The sequence below is a fragment of the Caretta caretta genome, chromosome 6, assembly GCF_965140235.1.
Source record: "Caretta caretta isolate rCarCar2 chromosome 6, rCarCar1.hap1, whole genome shotgun sequence".
NCBI lineage: Eukaryota > Metazoa > Chordata > Testudines > Cheloniidae > Caretta > Caretta caretta.
The window spans coordinates 74,699,852-74,718,454 of record NC_134211.1 but is presented as its reverse complement, the minus strand read 5'-3'; the positions used below and the strand labels follow the sequence as shown (position 1 = coordinate 74,718,454).

The window sequence follows — 18,603 nt, the reverse complement described above, 5'->3', positions numbered from 1 at the left end:
GTATGTCTTGCATTTCAGATATTGTTAGTGGAGCATTGAATAAACTTAAATCTAACAGAACACCCTCCACTACACCTCAGCGAGACAGAAATGGTAGGTATTTAGTGTTTGTTTGCACTAAATAGAGCCTCATGCAGTATCTTTAGGTTTGTGGACTATATTCTAGTAAGGCTGAAACTAAAGTGAATTTAGTTTTATTTCAAAGGGGTATGAGTTTCTAAACAATGTTTCTGGTCAAAATTGAATATAGTTACATTTTCAGTGAGGATACTGCATTTAGTCTTAGAGCTGCTAGCACTGGGCAGTTCTAGGATTAGAAATTAATCTGCTTTTATCTAATGAAAACCAAGGCTTGAATACAGTAGGGTAGCACGCAGCCATGTTGAGTGTTAGAGAATGAATTTATGCTTCAATTCAAATATATTTATCTTGCTTTGCTCTGTCCGTTTATAAACTTGCAAAAGGTAACTGTTTGTTTTCTTGCAATGAAGAATGCAGCTAAAACTCTTCCCACCTATATTTTCTTGTCATATTAATTTGTTTTTTTACTTTCCTATGCAAAATTTATTAAAGCTATTTGAGTGCCATGCCTGTTTTAAAATGCATGTGTTTTGGTTCAGTTTAGAATAACTGCTTCTGGAGAAACAAAGCTGACTTAAATACTATATTGTTTGTATCTTCGTAAGCTCTCAACTTTAAGCGCTTATTGCAGATACAGCTTTATTAATTGTAGTCTTTCCATCAGTGACTCCATTGATTCTTACTCCAAGCACCAAGCGTAAACTTCCAACTGATTCTTCTCAAGGCTTCTCTAGCAAGAAAAGGCGGTCCCTGAAGCATAATTTTGCTTTCGAATTGCTCTCAAGTAGCTTTTTTAGCAGCGCCTCAACACCAGCATCAGGTATAGTGACTTACATTGTAGCTTGAAGGCTTTCAGGTTGTGCGGTTGTTAATGCCTTGAAATCTATTGCTCTTAGTGGGTAGTCCATAGAAGAGCAATTGTACTCAAATAACAATTTAATTACCTTCGTTCTTTGCGCTTTGCACCCTGTCTGTGGGAGATCTTATCAGGTCACATTGTTTCAGCTATCATCTGTGCTGATAACTCTCTGAAATCTATGTATCCATAACTGACTTGTCTCTATCCATCCAATTCTGCATTTCTGCTTGTCCGTAGCAGCTCCTCTTGAACATCTTGTTAAAGCTTGAAAGGTAAAATTTCAAAAGCACCCAATGAAAGTCGAGGACCTCAAGACTTAGACACTCTGAAAATTTACCTGAAATGGCCAAAATAGAATTCCTTTTCTTTTCTCCCCAGCCTTCTGTGTTTCACTAGTCACAAAACGACCATCTTTCCCATTATTCACTCCTGCAGTCTGAAGGGTGTTTTTTGTTTTTTTTTTGTTTTGTTTTTTTAATTTTTCTCTCCTTATACCATATATCTAGGTCTGAGATCGGCAACCTTTGGCACGCAGCCGTTCGGGAAATCCGTTGGCGGGTTGGGGATGGTTTGTTTACCTGCAGCATCCACAGGTTCAGCCAATCGCAGCTCCCACTAGCCGTAGTTTGCCGTTCCAGGTCAATGGGGGCTTCAGGAAGCAGTGGCTAGCACATCCCTTGGCCCACACCGCTTCCCGCAGCCCCCATTGGCCTGGAACGGCAAACCGCAGCCAGTGGGAGCTGCGATCAGCCAAACCTGTGGATGCTGCAGGTAAACAAACCGTCCTGCCCCGCCAGCGGATTTCCCTGATGGGCCGTGTGCCAAAGGTTGCTAATCCCTGATCTAGGTCATAGTCAAATCTCTCATATCTTGCCTAGAATATTGCTGTGGTCTCCTAAACACACCGTTGTCCTTTACATCATACAAAATGCAGCTGCTAAAGTAATCTTTCTTCTGAATCCTTCCACTGGCTTCCTATTCTCTATTGCTTCAAATTTAACCTTCTTGTCCTTGTCTTCAAAGCTCTACCTAAATTCGCCCCACCCTACTTTATTTCTTTGTCACGCTTGTATTGACCTCATCTCCTCCATACTGCCTGTGTTCCTGGGCTTGTTGTTCCAGGTTTGTCAGTTTTCTCTCTCAATCACCTCAGCCTTACTCTGTGTCACTGCCTGTTACAATTTCTGAGTTTATCTGAAAGACCACTATCCTGGCTATGTTCAAGTCTTTAATAAAGACCCACTCTTATTAGCCTGCTTATTGTGAACTGAGTTGAATTACATATATAAACTACCTATTCCTGTTCTTCTTCTAACCTCTTTGTCATTGTGTTGTGAGTTTACAGGAACAGTCCTTCTTTAATGTTTGGAAAGCACTTGGTGCCCACTAAGTGTTTAAAGAATCTTCACTATTTATGCTGACACTTAATGGGCAGTAAGTGTTAGCATAAATAGTGAAGATTCTTTAGTTAATCTATACTTCACAGCAGGTATGATAAGTACTAATGTTTTAGAAGATGCTGGCCTCACAGCTCTGCTTTCTGTGCAGGCTGATGGATAAAACACCATATCCTTCATTGTTACACTGCTACCACACTTAGCCAGAAGAGAGTTTTAAGAACTTATACTTGATCTAGTGTTGTCAAAGATTAAAAATGACAAGAGACACTGTTGATCTTAAAACAAAAACTTAAATTTATTTTGATTGTTTTATTTAATATTGACAACTTTTGATCAATGATCTTCTAACTAATCTGTATGGAAATAACTTAAGATGTGACACCAGCAGCATACATGTTCTCCCACCTCTTGGTGTCAAAACAAAGGTTGTTTTGGGGTATGGTGAATTCCCCCTTTTCTTTTATGTAAGACTACAAACAAACAGAATTAATTGTTTGTGTCAGTTCTCTCAAGAACATTGTGCTGAACAAATGAGTTTTTGTGTGTGGTTTTTTTTAAACTTAGTTGCTAATGGTCAAGGTGAAAATAAGACACTTGCTTTAAAAAAAATTGAAGTGGCATTAGAGGTTTCTATTTTAACATAAGAATACACCACCAAAACAAGAACCAGTTTATCATGTACATGTGACTTTTTTTGTTCCTGTAGCTCAATTTGAAGCAAGCCCTTGTGTCTCTCTCGAGTCATCTCAGAGTTCACTGTCTCCTTCAGTCACCAGTGAAAAGCATCTGTCAAGTACAGGAAATCGAAGAAGTAAAAGAATTGCAAGTAAAAAAATTTACAGGTAACTTGTCTTAATTCACAGAAGCTATGAGTGCACACTGTTAAAAGTGAATTGAAAAGCAAAACGAAAAAGGATTTCCCTTTACTGTCTTATGGATAAAGACAATTTCAACATTATTTATTTTATTGATTTATTTAGAAGCTTTTATATTGAAAGGATCGTGTCTTGCCACGTGTAAAGTGAATTGATGATCTGCCCAGATCTTAGCGGCCAAGTGTCCATACCAAACTGCCATTACATTTGGGTTTTGTGTTGAAATGAACATGGACTAAAGCATACATATACGCACATGCACATAATTAAATCAAGCAAGTTCCTTTCTCTTGTCATAATTCCCATTAAACTGGACTAAATATTAGCTTTTTACTTTTTAGCACTTTAAAGAAACTGATTCTTTCGGGATACTGGAAGTGTTTTTAAAAAAAAATCTAATAAGCTTTATAAGTGTGGTTTTTTTTTAAACTGTCTATTTTCAAGGAATTGTTTATGCCTTAATAGCTTATTTCAGTTCTTGGTAGGTCCTGACCCCTGTATAATATCTATTCCTCTTTCTGTATTTTCAGTACATCATACTTCAGTCGCATCCATTTCTAAATCGTGGATTTCTAAAGCATACAAATGTTAATTCCTTTCTTGGAAATAAAGATTAGGGCTGTCAATTAATCAGGATTAAAAAAATTAATCACGATTTAATTGCATTTATAACAATAGAATACCAACTGAAATTTATCAAATATTTTTGGATGTTTTTCTACATTTTCAATATTGATTTCAACACGGAATACAAAGTGCACAGTGCTCACTTTATATTCTTATTTTTGATTACAAACATTTGCACTGTAAAAATTATAAACAAAAGAAATAGTATTTTTCAGTTCACCGCATACAACTACTGAAGTGCAATCTCTTTATCGTGAAAGTGTAACTTACAAATGCAGATTTTTTTTTTTTTTGGTTACCTAACTGCACTCAAAAACAAAACAGAGTAAAACTTTAGAGCCTACAAGTTCCCTCAGTCCTACTTCTTATTCTGCCAATTGCTAAGACAAACAAGTTTGTTTACATTGACGGGAGATACTGCTGCCGGCTTCTTATTTACAATGTCACCTGAAAGTGAGACCAGCCATTCGCATGGCACTTTTGTAGCTGGTATTGCAAGGTATTTATATGCCAGATATGCTAAACATTCGTACATCCCTTCATGCTTCGGCCACCATTCCAGAGAACATGCTTCCATGCTGTGGATGCTCGTTAAAAAAATAATGCGTCAATTAAATTTGTGACTGTACTCTTTGGGGGGAGAACTGTATGTCTCCTGCTTTGTGTTACACACATTCCGCATGTATTTCATGTCATAGCCACCTCGGATGATGACCCAGCACCTGTTGTTCATTTTAAGAACACTTTCACAGCAGATTTCACAAAACGCAAAGAAGATTTCTAAAAATAGCTACAGCACTCAACCCAAGGTTTAAGAATCTGAAATGCCGTCCAAAATCTGAGAGGGACGAGGTGTGGCGCATGCTTTTAGAAGTCTTAAAAGAGCAACACTCTGATGTGGTAACTACAGAACTTGAACCACCAAAAAAGAAAATCAGCCTTCTGCTGGTGGCATCTGACTCAGATGATGAAAATGTGTACTGCTTTGGATCATTATCAAGCAGAACCCATCATCAGTATGGAAGCATGTCCTCTGGAATTGTGGTTGAAGCATGAAGGGACATGAATCTTTAGTGCACCTGGCACTTAAATATCTTGCAATGCCAGTTACAACAGTGTCATGTGAACGCATGTTCTCACTTTCAGGTGACATTGTAAACAAGAAGTGGGCAGTGTTATCTCCTGCAAATGTAAACAAACTTGTTTGGCTGAGTGATTGGCTGACCAAGAAGTAGGACTGAGTAGACTTGTAGACTCTAAAGTTTTACATTTTTTATTTTTGAATGCAGTTTTTTGTACATAATTCTACATTTTGTAAGTTCAACTTTCATGATAGAGATTGCATTACAATACTTTTATGAGGTGAATTGAAAAATCCATTTTTTTTCTCCAGTGCAAATATTTGTAATAAAAAATAAATATAAAGTGAGCACTGTACACTTTGTATTCTGTGTTGTAATTGGAATTAATATGTTAGCAAATGTAGTAAACATCCAAAAATATTTAAAATAAATGGTATTCTATTGTTTAACAGTGCGATTAATTTTTTTAATTGCTTGACCCTAATCTTTGAGTTTTTTGGTATTACTCTATTTGCTCTTTGTACCTGTTCAATTTCTTGAACATTGCCTTATTAGTGTCAGAACTTTACACAATATTTTAAATAGAACCTCATTGGCCCTTTTTCTAGTATTTTAAATTATTTTATTTATGCTTATCAAATTTCTTTCTGTGAAGCACTACTGCGGAGTGCCTTTTGCACTAAAAGTTCAAAATAAAGGGTGTAGAAGAATATAAATTGTAAAGAAAGAAATATACTGAATTTATCTTTTCATGCACTTTTTAAAAACAATTATTCAACTTACCAGGGTTGAATCAGGAAAAACTGGTTGCTTCTCTCCAAAGATTAGCCGAAAAGAAATGGTTCGCAGGTCATTACGTCTGAAATTTAGTCTGGGAAAAAGCAGCAAAGATGTGGTAAGTACACTTCTACTATCCTATTCATCTTTCTTGTAGCTTATACTATGACAGTGGTTTTCAGCCTATGGTCTGTGGACTAAGCCTAAGATTTCCAAAGGGGTCTGCACCTCCATTTGAAATTTTTTTCAAGTTTCAGACCAATTTAATGTTTAAGGACAAGTGTAGAGAGTTCTGGATACTGTATGGTCCAGAACTCTAAAACCAGAGCTGACTTACTAAACTTTTTTTAATTCATATTTAAGAAGTTCACTTTTAGCGGTTGCTGCAAATTGGAAAAGTATTTCCTGAATTGCAGACGTCAAAATTGAAAAGGCCTAGAAAGTAAATGAAGATCTAAATGACTTCCTCATGTTCAGCTTTTTAAAAAGATTAAGATTAGTTTTCTTTCTCCCCCTCCCCCCTGCTTAAGAATATTTTAACTGGATGTCCAGTTGGTAAAGGATCTGAAAATATTGGCCGGCGACTTGCAAGTCAACAAGACTTGGAAAACAGAGTTGAATCTGTAAAGACAGATACACTTTTCAGCACATGTGTCAGTGAACAATTCTCAAAGAAAGGTAAATGTCTTGGAATACTTACTGAATATAACTAAAAAGAGAGAGCTTGTATTTTTGTGGGGTAAGGATAGCTTAAAAACCTAATGATTGCTTTGATATCTTTAGTTATTGAAAGCACTGAAAGTGAAAAGCAGTTAGACAATATTAAAGGTTCTTAGGAAGCAACAGATAATTTATATTAACCAATTAGAGACCAGTTTTTGTATGTATAAAAATAAATATTTGCATTATATCATGCCTTGCTTCTTTGACGCTTGAACCTAATTGCTCTCTTTAATATTGTAACCTGTTTATGAAGGACTTTCATTTCTTTGAAAGAAAATAGTGTAAGTTTCTCAATTTCAGTGAATGGCATGGCTTTAAACTCGTAATTTTTTTTAATAACTTGAGTTATCAGCAAGAGTTTTGTCTGGTTTAGTTAATGTTCTATGAGTACTAAGGCTAACCAATATTTTTAAAGAAATAATTCTATCAAACTTCTCTCAAGGTTCACAAATAATGAGCAAGTCGGAGGAGAACTTGCTAACTCCAAAACATGAAAAAGCAAATTACCGAATGTCTTGGAATGGACCCAATATTACAGATTCTCATGGCACCAGCAACAATGAGGCAAGTCTCGTGGGATATCTTGAAGCAGAAGGCTGTTTTTCAGAACCTGTTCTTGTTGTTGGAAAGCCACCTGCCATTCCAGATGACTTAAGGCCCACTACTGCAAATCATAAGCAAGATAATAGTCTGCGGGAGTACTCGCTTTGTGTGGATGAGAATAACTTGACAACAGAAACGTTACTGAAAATTAAAAAAGCATTTTCTGAATCTGGAAGCAATCTTCAAAATTTAATAGGTGATGCAAAGTCTCCTGTATCAGATTTAACAGAAGAAAAGTTAAGTGAAAATCCCTGTCTAACAGGTGTTAGTCAAGAGAAGGATCTTGTTGAAACTTCAGCTGAAAGTCTGGCAGCTGAAAGTCTGGCAGCTGAAAAATCTAAGGATCAGTTTAACCAGTTTGCTAATAAATCTTATACCACTGACAAATATCAATCAAGTCAAGATGAAATCAAGGTTGTGGAGGAAAAGTGCTTCCAAAATCCTATTGAGATTGAACTTCAGACACAGAAATTGGGCATGGAAGATGCACCAGAACTTAGTATGCCTCAGGTAATGTCCAGGGAGGACCGGTTAACTTTTCAGAATAGTTATTCAAAAGATAATTTAAAGAAAATAGATTCCCTCAGAAGAAAAGAGAGTGAGGAACTGGAACAGTCAGAAAGAGTTGTTGATAATTGCGAGCTGAAGTCCCGTAATTCAGAAAAAGAAAACAGTGAGCCTACTGCGGCTGGGGAGCGCCCTGTCTCACGGTTGTTGGAATCTAAAAACAGTCCTGGCAAACAGTACTTGCAGACTGGAAGTTATGATAATACTGTACCTAAAACTTTACCGGTTTCTGACTATGGAAAGGTTTCTGACCACGTACACTGGTTCAACAAACTTTCATTAAACGATCCCTGTTCCGCAAGCAAAACTAAACCACCTCTTAAGTTTCAACGTACTCCTGTCCGCCAGTCTGTAAGAAGGATAAACTCCCTCTTAGAGTCTAACAGACAATCTGTAAGCTATAAATTGGCAAAACCTGGGGATGTTGGTTCTCCTCTTGTTAAATCCGTAAGCTATGATACTGCACTATCCTCCTGTACAGAAAAGTTCTCAAAGAATTCCACAGTTTCATTGCTCTATTGTGAAACTACACGCACACAAGTTTCTACATCATCTGAACTAGACTTAGCATCCAAATCTTCAAAATTGATAAATTCGCTAGAGCAGGCTGATACTTCTGTGAAAACAGTTAGAATCTGCAAACAGAAAGTGACTACTGGTAACCCATCAAAGTCTGTTCTAGAAGATCTAACCAATCATGAAGCACCAAAAGCTGCTGTAAAAATGAACTCAAGTATAAACTTTCTGATTGCCACACCAGATAAAAGTACCCTCAGGAAAAGTGCTACAGGAAAAGAAAAGGCTCGATACAGGGGATCTCCAAAGAATCCAATATCAAAAGCAAAACTCCTGCCAACTGCTAAACCTGTAGACTTATAAGTACTAATTTGATGATTTTCTCAAAGAATGTTAAGGTAGTTCTAGAACAATTGAGTCAATAAAGTCGATACGTGATTCTTAGTTCTGCTTTTTTGTAAAATAGGATTTTATTTTATTTTATTTTGAACTTGTACAAGTAAACTTTATTCTTTGTATGATATTAGGTATTTTTCCGTTTACTGTGGCTTCTTACGATTACTAGTCAGCTGCTCATTTTAATTTTGACTAGATTTTTAAAAATTAGAAAAATCTAGTTTAAAAACATATAGAAACCAGTTACAATAGGTTATGAATCGCTATCTCAGACACTGAGTCAGATCTTTTTAGAAATAACAGGTGAGCCTGAGGCATTTCAAAATCTTGCAGCTTCCAGTTGAGAGTAGTAATATTTCTTTAAGAGAAAATTGCTAGATATTTAAAAACAAAACCAACACATCCAAAAGCAAAATGGCTTATTGCTGACCATCGAAACATGTGAAACATTTTTCCATTTACTGTACTTGTCTTAATTCTTTAACTGTATTAAAACACTACAGTCAAAAAGAGACTTGTCAGTGTTCAAACTTCAGTATCAATGTAGACTTTGCTACTGCTCCAATTCCTGTGTGGCCAGGGTATATATTGCTTTTGGTGTAAGTCAGGGTACCTATGGCTTTTTTTCCACTTGATAGGTGCACTTTTTGTCTATACAGATCTATTCCTATCTAAGCATTCGTGCACACAAATTGGAGAAGTGGTTGAGCATATGGAAAACAAATATGCAATTAGATACTGAAGTATTAAAAATTTTTGTACAGTACACTTGGCAGCATGGGTGTGTTCTGTTATGTTTACCTGATATCTTCATTTGCAGTCAAGCTGTAAAATAATGTTAAGTTAATAGCGCAAATGAAGCTATTTTTTTCTGGAGTAATTTTATGTAGCTAATCATATGATGCAAAAGTAGATTAAAGTACGCTATTGCTGAAATAATGGAAGACAAAAGTAAAAAGCCATACTGTTAAAAGTTCATTTGCACAAACAGATGTTTACATCTATCTTAGCATTAAAACTGCTTATATCTATGTCATATTCATTATAAAATTATTTAAGAGTAAAAACTTGAAACTTTTCCATTACTGATTTCTGTACGTGTAGCTTGTTTGCTGCCAGAACATAAGAGCGTTTTGGTATGTACTTGGTTTTGAGTCTAAAAGCTTTTTTTGTCCCTTGTTTGTGAATGTTCTTTCTACAACACTGATTCCATATCCTATGTAGAAAAAATGACAAAGGACATTTGAGATGTCAGAGTTTCTGTATCCTTTAAGTCCTATCCAGGGCTCTATGTCCTCTTGACTATATTTAAAAACCCAATTTTTACAACTTCATCATTTTCACCAAACCTCTGACTGCCAAAAGCCAGGCAGATAATAGGCAATGAAAAGTCCTCATCCTCCTGATGCTGTGCCCTCTCTAAAAGCCAGGGGGAATAGATATGCTTCCCACTGTTCTAAGCTGCAACAGATTTGGGCTCTTTTAGCCTATGGAGAGGAGTGAATTCCAAAGCTAAATGGCCTTTACATTGACTTCCGTAGCAGCACACTCTTTTTCGTAGAAAGATGACTGGAGCACAAGAATGTCTACTCACAAGTGCAAGAGAAAGCTATGGGCCAAGAAGTATATGGTCAAGTACATACAGTTCAGGTCCTTGTTTCTATCCTACAGAGCCTTCAACTTCTTAGGGTATGTCTGCACTCCAATTAGACACAAGTGGTTGGCTGGTGATAACTGACTCAGGCTTAAGTGGTTGTTTTACTGCAGTGTAGATGTTCAGGTTCAGGCTGCAGCCTGAGCTATAGGACCCTCCCACCTTACAGGGTCCAGCATGAGCCCGAATGTCTACACTGCAGTTAAACCACCCCTGAGCCTGAGTCAGCCGGCACTAGCCTGCTTAGTGTTTTTAATGGCAGCGTAGACATACCCTTAGATTTCACTCAAACAGGCAGCCATTGAGGGACATCTAGTAAAGTGCCAGCTTTTTCATCTGCTTCATTTCTGGATAGATTTTTGAAAAGAGATAGTTGTAACATCCTGGCGACATGTAACAAATCTGGTACCTGCACATTCAAAGGGACAGATATTCATATTTGCCACAAATATGGTTGCTTCTCCCAGCCACTTTTGCTTTAGCTCCAGGCCTTGTCTGTATCCTATTCAGCCAGATGCTGCTTACAAGCAATTTATTGCTTTGCTGGGCGCCATTAAACCATGTCTTTGGCGCACTGAAGATGATAAAACCCAGATGTGGTGAAGTGGGAACTTCTTATGATATTTTTACAAAGTCTATGTGCTTCAGTTTTCTCCTACACCAGGGATGGGCAAACTTTTTGGGCCAAGGGCCACATCTGGTGGAGAAATTGTATGCAGGGCAAGGGGTTGGGGCGCAGGAAGGAGTGCGAGGTGTGGGAGGGGGTGCGGTGTGCAGGAATGGGCTCAGGGCAAGGGGTTGGGACAGAGGAGGGGTGTGAGGTGTATGAGGGGGCTCAGGGAAGGGGGTTGGGGTGCAATGGGGCTCAGGGCAGGGAGTTGGGGTGCAGGGTGCAGCAGAGGTCTCAGAGCAGGGGCTTGGGGTGCAGGCAGGGGGCTTAGGGAGTTAGGGGGTGGCTCCGGGGTGGCAGCGGCACGCACCGGGGCCAGGGCAGGCTGCCTGCCTGCCCTGGCCCCATGCCGTGCTGTTCCGGAAAGTGGCCAGAACCACATCTCTGCACAGCCCCTGGGGGAGGGGGGGACAGAGCTCCACGGGCTGCCCTTACCACACCTCCAGGTACCTCCCCCGAAGCTCCCATTGGCTGCGGTTCCCTGTTCCCGGCCAATGGGAGCTGCGGGGAGCAGTGCCTGGAAGCAAGGGCAACGCACGGAGCCCTCTTCCCCCCACCCCACCCCACTCCGGGCCCCCAGGGACGTGATGCTGGCCGCTTCTGAGATTGGCACGGGGCCTGCGGCACCATGGGGGGCAGTCCCACGGGCCGGATCCAAAGCCCTGAGGGGTTGTAGTTTGCCCACCCCTCTTCTACACATTACATTGCCACCTAGTGGGGAAAAAGGATTGTTTGCTCTCAGGATGCCATTTCAGGTTTTGGTACGGGGGTAACTTTAACTGTGATTACAGGGGCTACTCAGGCACTGGAAACCTCTACATTTTTGCAGCTAATAACTTAGAAATTAGCTGACAGGAGCACAGTATCTAATTCTTATGTAAAGAAAAATCAATATGTATGTATATACATAAACACCAATTAAAGCTGTATTTTAATTTCAGTTAAGAACAAACAGGAAATAATACAGAAAGATATTCCTAATCCCAAACCTTGAGGTATCCGTTTTAGAGCCTTAACATAGGTATCAGAAACACAACTTTGATACTTTGTATGCTATCTTTAGCAGAGAAATAAAATCTGCTTAAAATCTTTTTACTCCTGCAATTATATTTTTAAATGGCTTATGTTCCAAATTGTGAAGAGAAGAATTAGATGGTTAATTTTGTTCCAGAAATGTTTAAAGGTAAATAAATTATTGAAAACATAACACTTCAGACATGAGCTAAAACGATGGATAATAGTGTGGTCTCATCTTGACAAAATTGTCAATGGCCTTGTTGATTATCTAAGTGTTTTTGAAGCTTCACATTCACAGGCTAAAATTAGAAACACGTAAGTGACTTGCTAATATCTCCCATTGTGGAGCTTAAGTAGTCCTTTAGTCTCTTGAGCACAGAGAAGTACCTCTCATTTGATGCTGTAGAAACTGGATTGCTCACCCCACTATCTACAATAGACAACAAAGACTAACCCCTTGGTAAGTCGTTGAGAACATTCCAGAATTCAGAAATTGAAGTATTGGTTTGTATGTGCATACAATGTGCTTCTTGGCAACTTTGACTTCTCCATCCAGATCACCGAAATTGGTGCCTGCTGAATCTGCAATTACTTTCCGTTTCTCATAATCAAGAAAATTTTCACCATTGTTTTAGCTCATGTTGGAAGTGTTACATTTTCAATAATTTATTTACCTTTAAACACTTCTGGAACAAATTAACCATCTAATTCTTCTCTTCACAAGCAGTGTAGAAAGCAAACTCCAGTTGAGGGCGAATCATCTATCAATCTCAGTAAGAATTCTGTCCAGAACAGGATAGTAGAAATCAGATTATAGATTCTTGAGTGCTCTTGGGACCATCTGTAGATGACAGGCCCAGTGTACTAGAAACAAAAAAAACAAGGCTAGTTTGAAGGATATTTTCTTAGGTGGTCTTTGGTACTGCTGTGCTCAGCAGTTGCGACTTTCTGACCTGGAATAGCAATTTCAAGTTCCTGGGCAATGATTTTAGCTTCACATAACTCCTTCCATTGGCTCTCAGATATTCTCATTTGTTGAAGAGCAGCAATATTGCTTCTTACTGATTCCATTGCACTGGATAAATTTAGGTTTTCATGTTGCAGTTCTGAAGCACTATGCAAAATCTTGAATATTCTTTCCAAAACCAAGAGCCTCAACAGAAAGGAATAGCTCTTTAACCTTGCCATCAAGCCTTTGCTCTGCTAGCTGATGGTGCTGAAATAGCTTCCAGTGTTTCCACTACAATGCCCTATCTTGCATGCTGTTTTCGGAGGGAGTCATACCTGTATGACTAGTAAATTTCACATAATCTCCCTAGCTCAAGTACCCTCAGGTGTAGCTCCTGCTGTGCCTTAACAAACAGTTCATGGTGCTTGTAACTACTGGTCAGCAATTAGCTAGGAGAGTGTGCGGTTTTGAGGGTAGAGTAGCAGAATGGGGATCAGGGATGAGATACATTTCCTGCTCTAATATTAACATGTTCTGACATCTTGTGGCAAGTCAGTTTTAAGGGACACTGGTTAGATTTAAAATTGTAATAGGTATATTTTTACTTTGTTACTAACTCTTGATTTCAACAATTGTAGAAAAATCTAGATTACTTTCCATCATTTAGGCTACTTACTTTTTGCAGTTCACCAAGATTGGAATAGATCATTTAACTTTTGGATACATCCTAAGAGGGCAAGGCGGCCTGAGTTTATACTGCACCTAGCTGGGGCTCTAGGTGTGTTACCCTACTACGAATAATAATAGATTGGAAATACTTTAAACAGGAGTGCAACTGACACTTTCAAGTCCCTTTCACTTCTGTTTAAAGGCTAGTTACTTTCCAGAAGACTCTTAAGCACAATACTACAGTGATTGAATTGTCGTTCTCACAAGGGAATATTTAAAACCAAACGCCAAGAAAGCTCCTCATTTTAAAGTTAAGACTCTCTTTCTCATTTGTTATTCAGGGTCTGTATATATGTGTTTTTGTTTTTTTTAAAGTACCATTTTCTGTTTGAATGCTGTGCCTCAGTTCTTATTGCTCTAAAATGAGAATAATTATACTTGCCTGCCTGCCCTAGGGAATTATAAGGATTAGATTGAGATCTGTGGGGCAGGAACTGGGCCACCTTAATGGTTTGTATGGCATCTAGCACAATGGGGGACTCCTGCTTAAGGTCTTTGGGGGCTACTATAACATTAGTCAGCTGTTGAGATGCCCATTAGTGGTAGCTGAAGGGGACTTACCTGGGTGTGGGATGCTGGTGGATTACAGATCAATCTTTGTGTTGGCCAGCAGCACAGCCTTCATCCCCCCTGCAAGCTCAGCCCCTGGTGGCAGAAGCTGACGCACAGCACGGACACATACCTGTCCTTGAAGCTGCAACCACTGCTGGCCATGACAACTCTGGACCAGAAAGGTCTGCCCCCAGTCTATTCTCAGGGAGAGGTGGGGAGGGGGGGGTACTCCCTGCTTCTTTGAGGGTAAACTGACTCCAAGACCCACTTAGCTGCTCCTAGCTCCCCACTCTGAGGATCCTTGCCCCAGGAACTGTTCCCCCTCATCTGCTCCTCCCACACTCATTGGTCCCTCCCTCAGGGCACAGCCATATGCCCTCACCTCTCCCTTTCCCTGGAGAATGACTCTTTCCCCCTCCCCAAGCCTGGAGGCCCTGTGTTATTCCCACCACCACCACTGGAGCCCCTGTGCTCCTGCTCTCACGCTGAGTGACCCCGTCCTTGCCTTCCCCACCCGCAGAGGCCCTGAGCACACCCCTCCCAGGGACCACCCCCCTTCTCTTTGCCCCAGGTCAGTTAAGTCACTCCATATCATCTCAGCAGCTGATTGGTGGAGGCAGGCAGGGTGGATGAGCTAACGCAGCAGAAGAAATTGACCACAGTGGCAGTAGCTGGAGAACCCGGGCTTCAGGAGGAAGGGACCTTGCTGCACTGTGCTTCAGGTAAGAGCTCTGCCTGGGGCTGGGGCTTGGCCTACAAGCAGACCTCTGGTACAAAACTCTGCAGGTGGGGGGTGGGTGCACCCCTGCCCTCCCTAAATGGGGCCCCTGTCAGGGCAGACATGAGTGGGAGTGAATGAGTTGTTAAGGAAGTGGCTGAAACCAATCCAGATCAACAAGGCATCCAAAGAGACAATGCTAGCTCCAATGATTTATGAATTGACACTCAATAGCAGGATCTATGGCAGGACACCAAGATCCAGGTGTATAAAACAATTGTTATTCCTACACTCCTTTATGGATGCAAAACCTGGGTGACCCATCAACAGATCCTCAAGAGTCTAGAGAGGTATCACCAATGGTGCCTCTGGAAGATCCTTTGCATCAAGTGGGAAGATCGCTGCACTAATGCCAGCATCCTCAGTGAAGTCAAGGTCACCAGCATTGAAGCAATGATCCTCATGCACCAACTCTGTTGGGCTGGATATTGTGTGCAGATGCCAGACTCTTGCCTCCCCAAACAAGCCCTCTACTCTTAGCTCACACATGGTCAGAGATCCCATGGTGGTCAAAGGAAATGCTACAAGGACACCCTGAAAGCGTATCTCAAGAAAACTGATGTGGCTGTCACAAGCTGGGAGGAGCAAGCCACCAACCGATCCCAGTGGCATCACATCCTCCATCAGGCAGTAGCCTGTTTTGAGAAGTGCCTTGCCCTCAAAGCTAAAAAGAGAGAGAAGGAAGGAAAAATAACTTTTTCGAGGGATTGCCGATGATGATAGCAGGAAGCTTGGGGGGGGGGGGGGGGGAATGTGAACTCAGTATGGTCCAGCCTAGGGAAGAAAGGACTGAACTGTGACCAGGGGACGATAAAGAATAGGCTTCTGGAAGAGGCTGGAAGCTCTGACCTGGGCACAAGGGGAAAGGAGACAAAGCCAGGGATGGAGTCCATCACAGCTTGGGTAGGATGGGCTATGGCATAACTGCTGCCTCTCTTTGCTAACCTTTTCAGGTTCATTATGCTGGGTGACTAATAAATAGTTACCTTGTTTTGGAATGGCTGCTTGTGTCGCTGTAAATACTGGGAGCATTGAAGAGATACAGTATAAGCCTCCTTATAGAATATCAGGGTTGGAAGGGACCTCAGGAGGTCATCTAGTCCAATCCTCTGCTCAAAGCAGGACCAATCCCTAACTAAATCATCCCCGCCAGGGCTTTGTCAAGCCTGACCTTAAAAACCTCAAAGGAAGGAGATTCCACCACCTCTCTAAGTAATGCATTCCAGTGCTTCACCACCCTCCTAGTGAAAAAGTTTTTCCTAATATCCAACCTAAACCTCCCGCACTGCAACTTGAGACCATTACTCCTTGTTCTGTCATCTGCTACCACTGAGTACAGTCTAGATCCATCCTCTTTGGAACCCCTTTTCAGGTAGTTGAAAGCAGCTATCAAATCCCCCCTTACTCTTCTCTTCTGCAGACTAAACAATCCCAGTTCCCTCAGCCTTTCCTCATAAATCATGTGTTCCAGTCCCCTATTCATTTTTGTTGCCCTCTGCTGGGCTCTCTCCAATTTGTCCACATCCTTTCTGTAGTGCGGGGCCCAAAACTGGACACAATACTCCAGGTGTGGCCTCACCAATGTCAAATAGAGGGGAACGATCACTTCCCTTGATCTGCTGGCAATTCTACTAATCAGTTCAATATGCCATTGGCCTTCTTGGCAAAAAGGGCACACTGTTGACTCATATCCAGCTTCTCGTCCACTGTAATCCCCAGTTCCTTTTCTGTAGAATTGCTGCTTAGCCAGTTGGTCCCCAGCTTGTAGCAGTGCGTGGGATTCTTCCATCCTAAGTGCAGGACTCTGCGCTTGTCTTTGTTGAACCTCATCGGATTTCTTTTGGCCCAATCCTCCAATTTGTCTAGGTCACTCTGGACCCTATCCCTATCCTCCAGCGTATCTACCACTCCTCCCAGTTTAGTGTCATCTGCAAACTTGCTGAGGGTGCAGTCCACGCCATCCTCCAGATCATTAATGAAGATATTGAACAGAACCGGCCCCAGGACCGACCCTTGGGGCACTCCACTTGATACCGGCTGCCAACTAGACATGGAGCCATTGATCACTACCCATTGAGCCCGACGATCTAGCCAGCTTTCTATCTACCTTATAGTCCATTCATTCAGCTCATACTTCTTTAACTTGCTGGCAAGAATACTGTGGGAGACCATATCAAAAGCTTTGCTGAAGTCCGGGAATAACACATCCACTGCTTTCCCCTCATCAACAGAGCCAGTTATCTCATCAGAGAAGGCAATTGGTTAGTCAGGCATGACTTGCCCTTGGTGAATCCATGCTGACTGTTCCTGATCACTTTCCTCTCCTCTAAGTGCATCAGAATTGATTCCTTGAGGACCTGCTCCATGATTTTTCCAGGGACTGAGGTGAGGCTGACTGGTCTGTAGTTCCCCAGATCCTCCTCCTTCCCTGATTTAAAGATGGGCACTACATTAGCCTTTTTCCCGTTTTCTGGGACCTCCCCCGATTGCCATGAATTTTTGAGATAATGGCTAATAGCTCTGCAATCACGTCTGCCAACTCCTTTAGCACTCTTGGATGCAGCACATCTGGCCCCATGGATTTGTGCTTATCCAGCTTTTCTAAATAGTCCCGAACCACTTTTCTCCACAGAAGGCTGCTTACCTCCTCCTTATGCTGTGCTGCCCAGTGCAGGAGTCTGGATTAGCTGCAGGAAGCCACAAAGAGAAACAAAGATCTCTGGCACCAAAGATCCAGTCTGAGTCTTAGAGGCCACAGTCCTCCCCCTATGGAACAGTGTAGGTTCTTGGGGCCTGACACAAAAAAGCGGTCACTCCCAAAAGATTGGTGATAAGCTGAGGTATAGACTAGACCCTGTGGATGTGACTGGAAGCAAAAGCTGGTGCACCGAGAGTATTTTGCAACAAGTGACTTGCAGCAGTAAAAACGGAGGATACAGCAAGAAAATGGCCTATACCCACCTCCCTAAGAAGGACATTGCTGAGCTGTGCGGGGGGAGAGGCTTAAGTATTGGGAGGTTAAGGCACAGATGATTGCATGGCTGAAGCAGAATAATTGGGCCCAGAGCTGAGGTCCACCCCAGGCAAGAGTCTAAGAGAGCCCAAGAACAGCAACTAGTAGCCACAGCAGCCAGGTGTCTGCATGGGCCAGTTCCCCATCTCTGGCGTTGGAGTGGCAAAGGCTAAAGCTAGATGCAGAGAGGCTCTATGTAGAGAAGCAGAGTCTAGAGATTGAGGCCCTGGTTACTAGTAGAGAGTGGGAAAATGAACAAGGAACATGAAAAGCAGCAACAGCTTGAACTGCACATGGAGAAGCAGAGGAATGAGAGACAACAGAGAACGGTAAGCGGGGAGAAACCGTGGGGGTGCCCACCTTGCAGGGGCAATAGATGCTAAATTGTTAGCCCCATTCCAGGAAGAGGGGAGATATAGATGCCTACCTCACCACCTGTGAGAAGGTTTGTGAGCTGAACCAAATTCCCCCATGCTTCCTTAGGGGAAAGGTAGGACCCTCCATACAACACAACCTGCCCCCAAAAGAAAATTAAAATAAGTCAATGGAAGTATGGCAAAACATCTTGGTACACTATTCATGCCGTGCCTCCAACTATGGAGGTTGAGTGACCTAAACCTTCACAACCACACTGCCAGAGTCTTTTGCCTGTGGCAACATTGTTTCATGCGCTTAGCTAGTCTAAGGTAGCCATCAAGGGGTTGTAGCTGGACAGGCAAATAAGGACCTTCAGGG

The 18,603-nt window shown here is 41.4% G+C and overlaps 1 protein-coding gene across 2 annotated transcripts in view; it reads left to right on the top strand.

Moving 5' to 3' along the window:
* The window catches only part of LOC125639184 (neuroendocrine protein 7B2), an 85,355-nt gene that overhangs the window by 18,258 nt on the left and 48,494 nt on the right, over nucleotides 1–18,603 (top strand). The window contains exons 7-12 of one of the 2 annotated variants that reach the window (XM_048855823.2): nucleotides 19–93; nucleotides 746–901; nucleotides 3,047–3,182; nucleotides 5,711–5,819; nucleotides 6,232–6,379; nucleotides 6,867–9,537. In XM_048855823.2, coding sequence (XP_048711780.2) covers nucleotides 19–93; nucleotides 746–901; nucleotides 3,047–3,182; nucleotides 5,711–5,819; nucleotides 6,232–6,379; nucleotides 6,867–8,473 — 2,231 coding nt within the window. In that variant the 3' untranslated portion in view covers nucleotides 8,474–9,537. Of the gene's footprint in view, nucleotides 1–18; nucleotides 94–745; nucleotides 902–3,046; nucleotides 3,183–5,710; nucleotides 5,820–6,231; nucleotides 6,380–6,866 lie in introns of those variants that run through there. The other variant, XM_048855824.2, reaches the window with a different exon arrangement.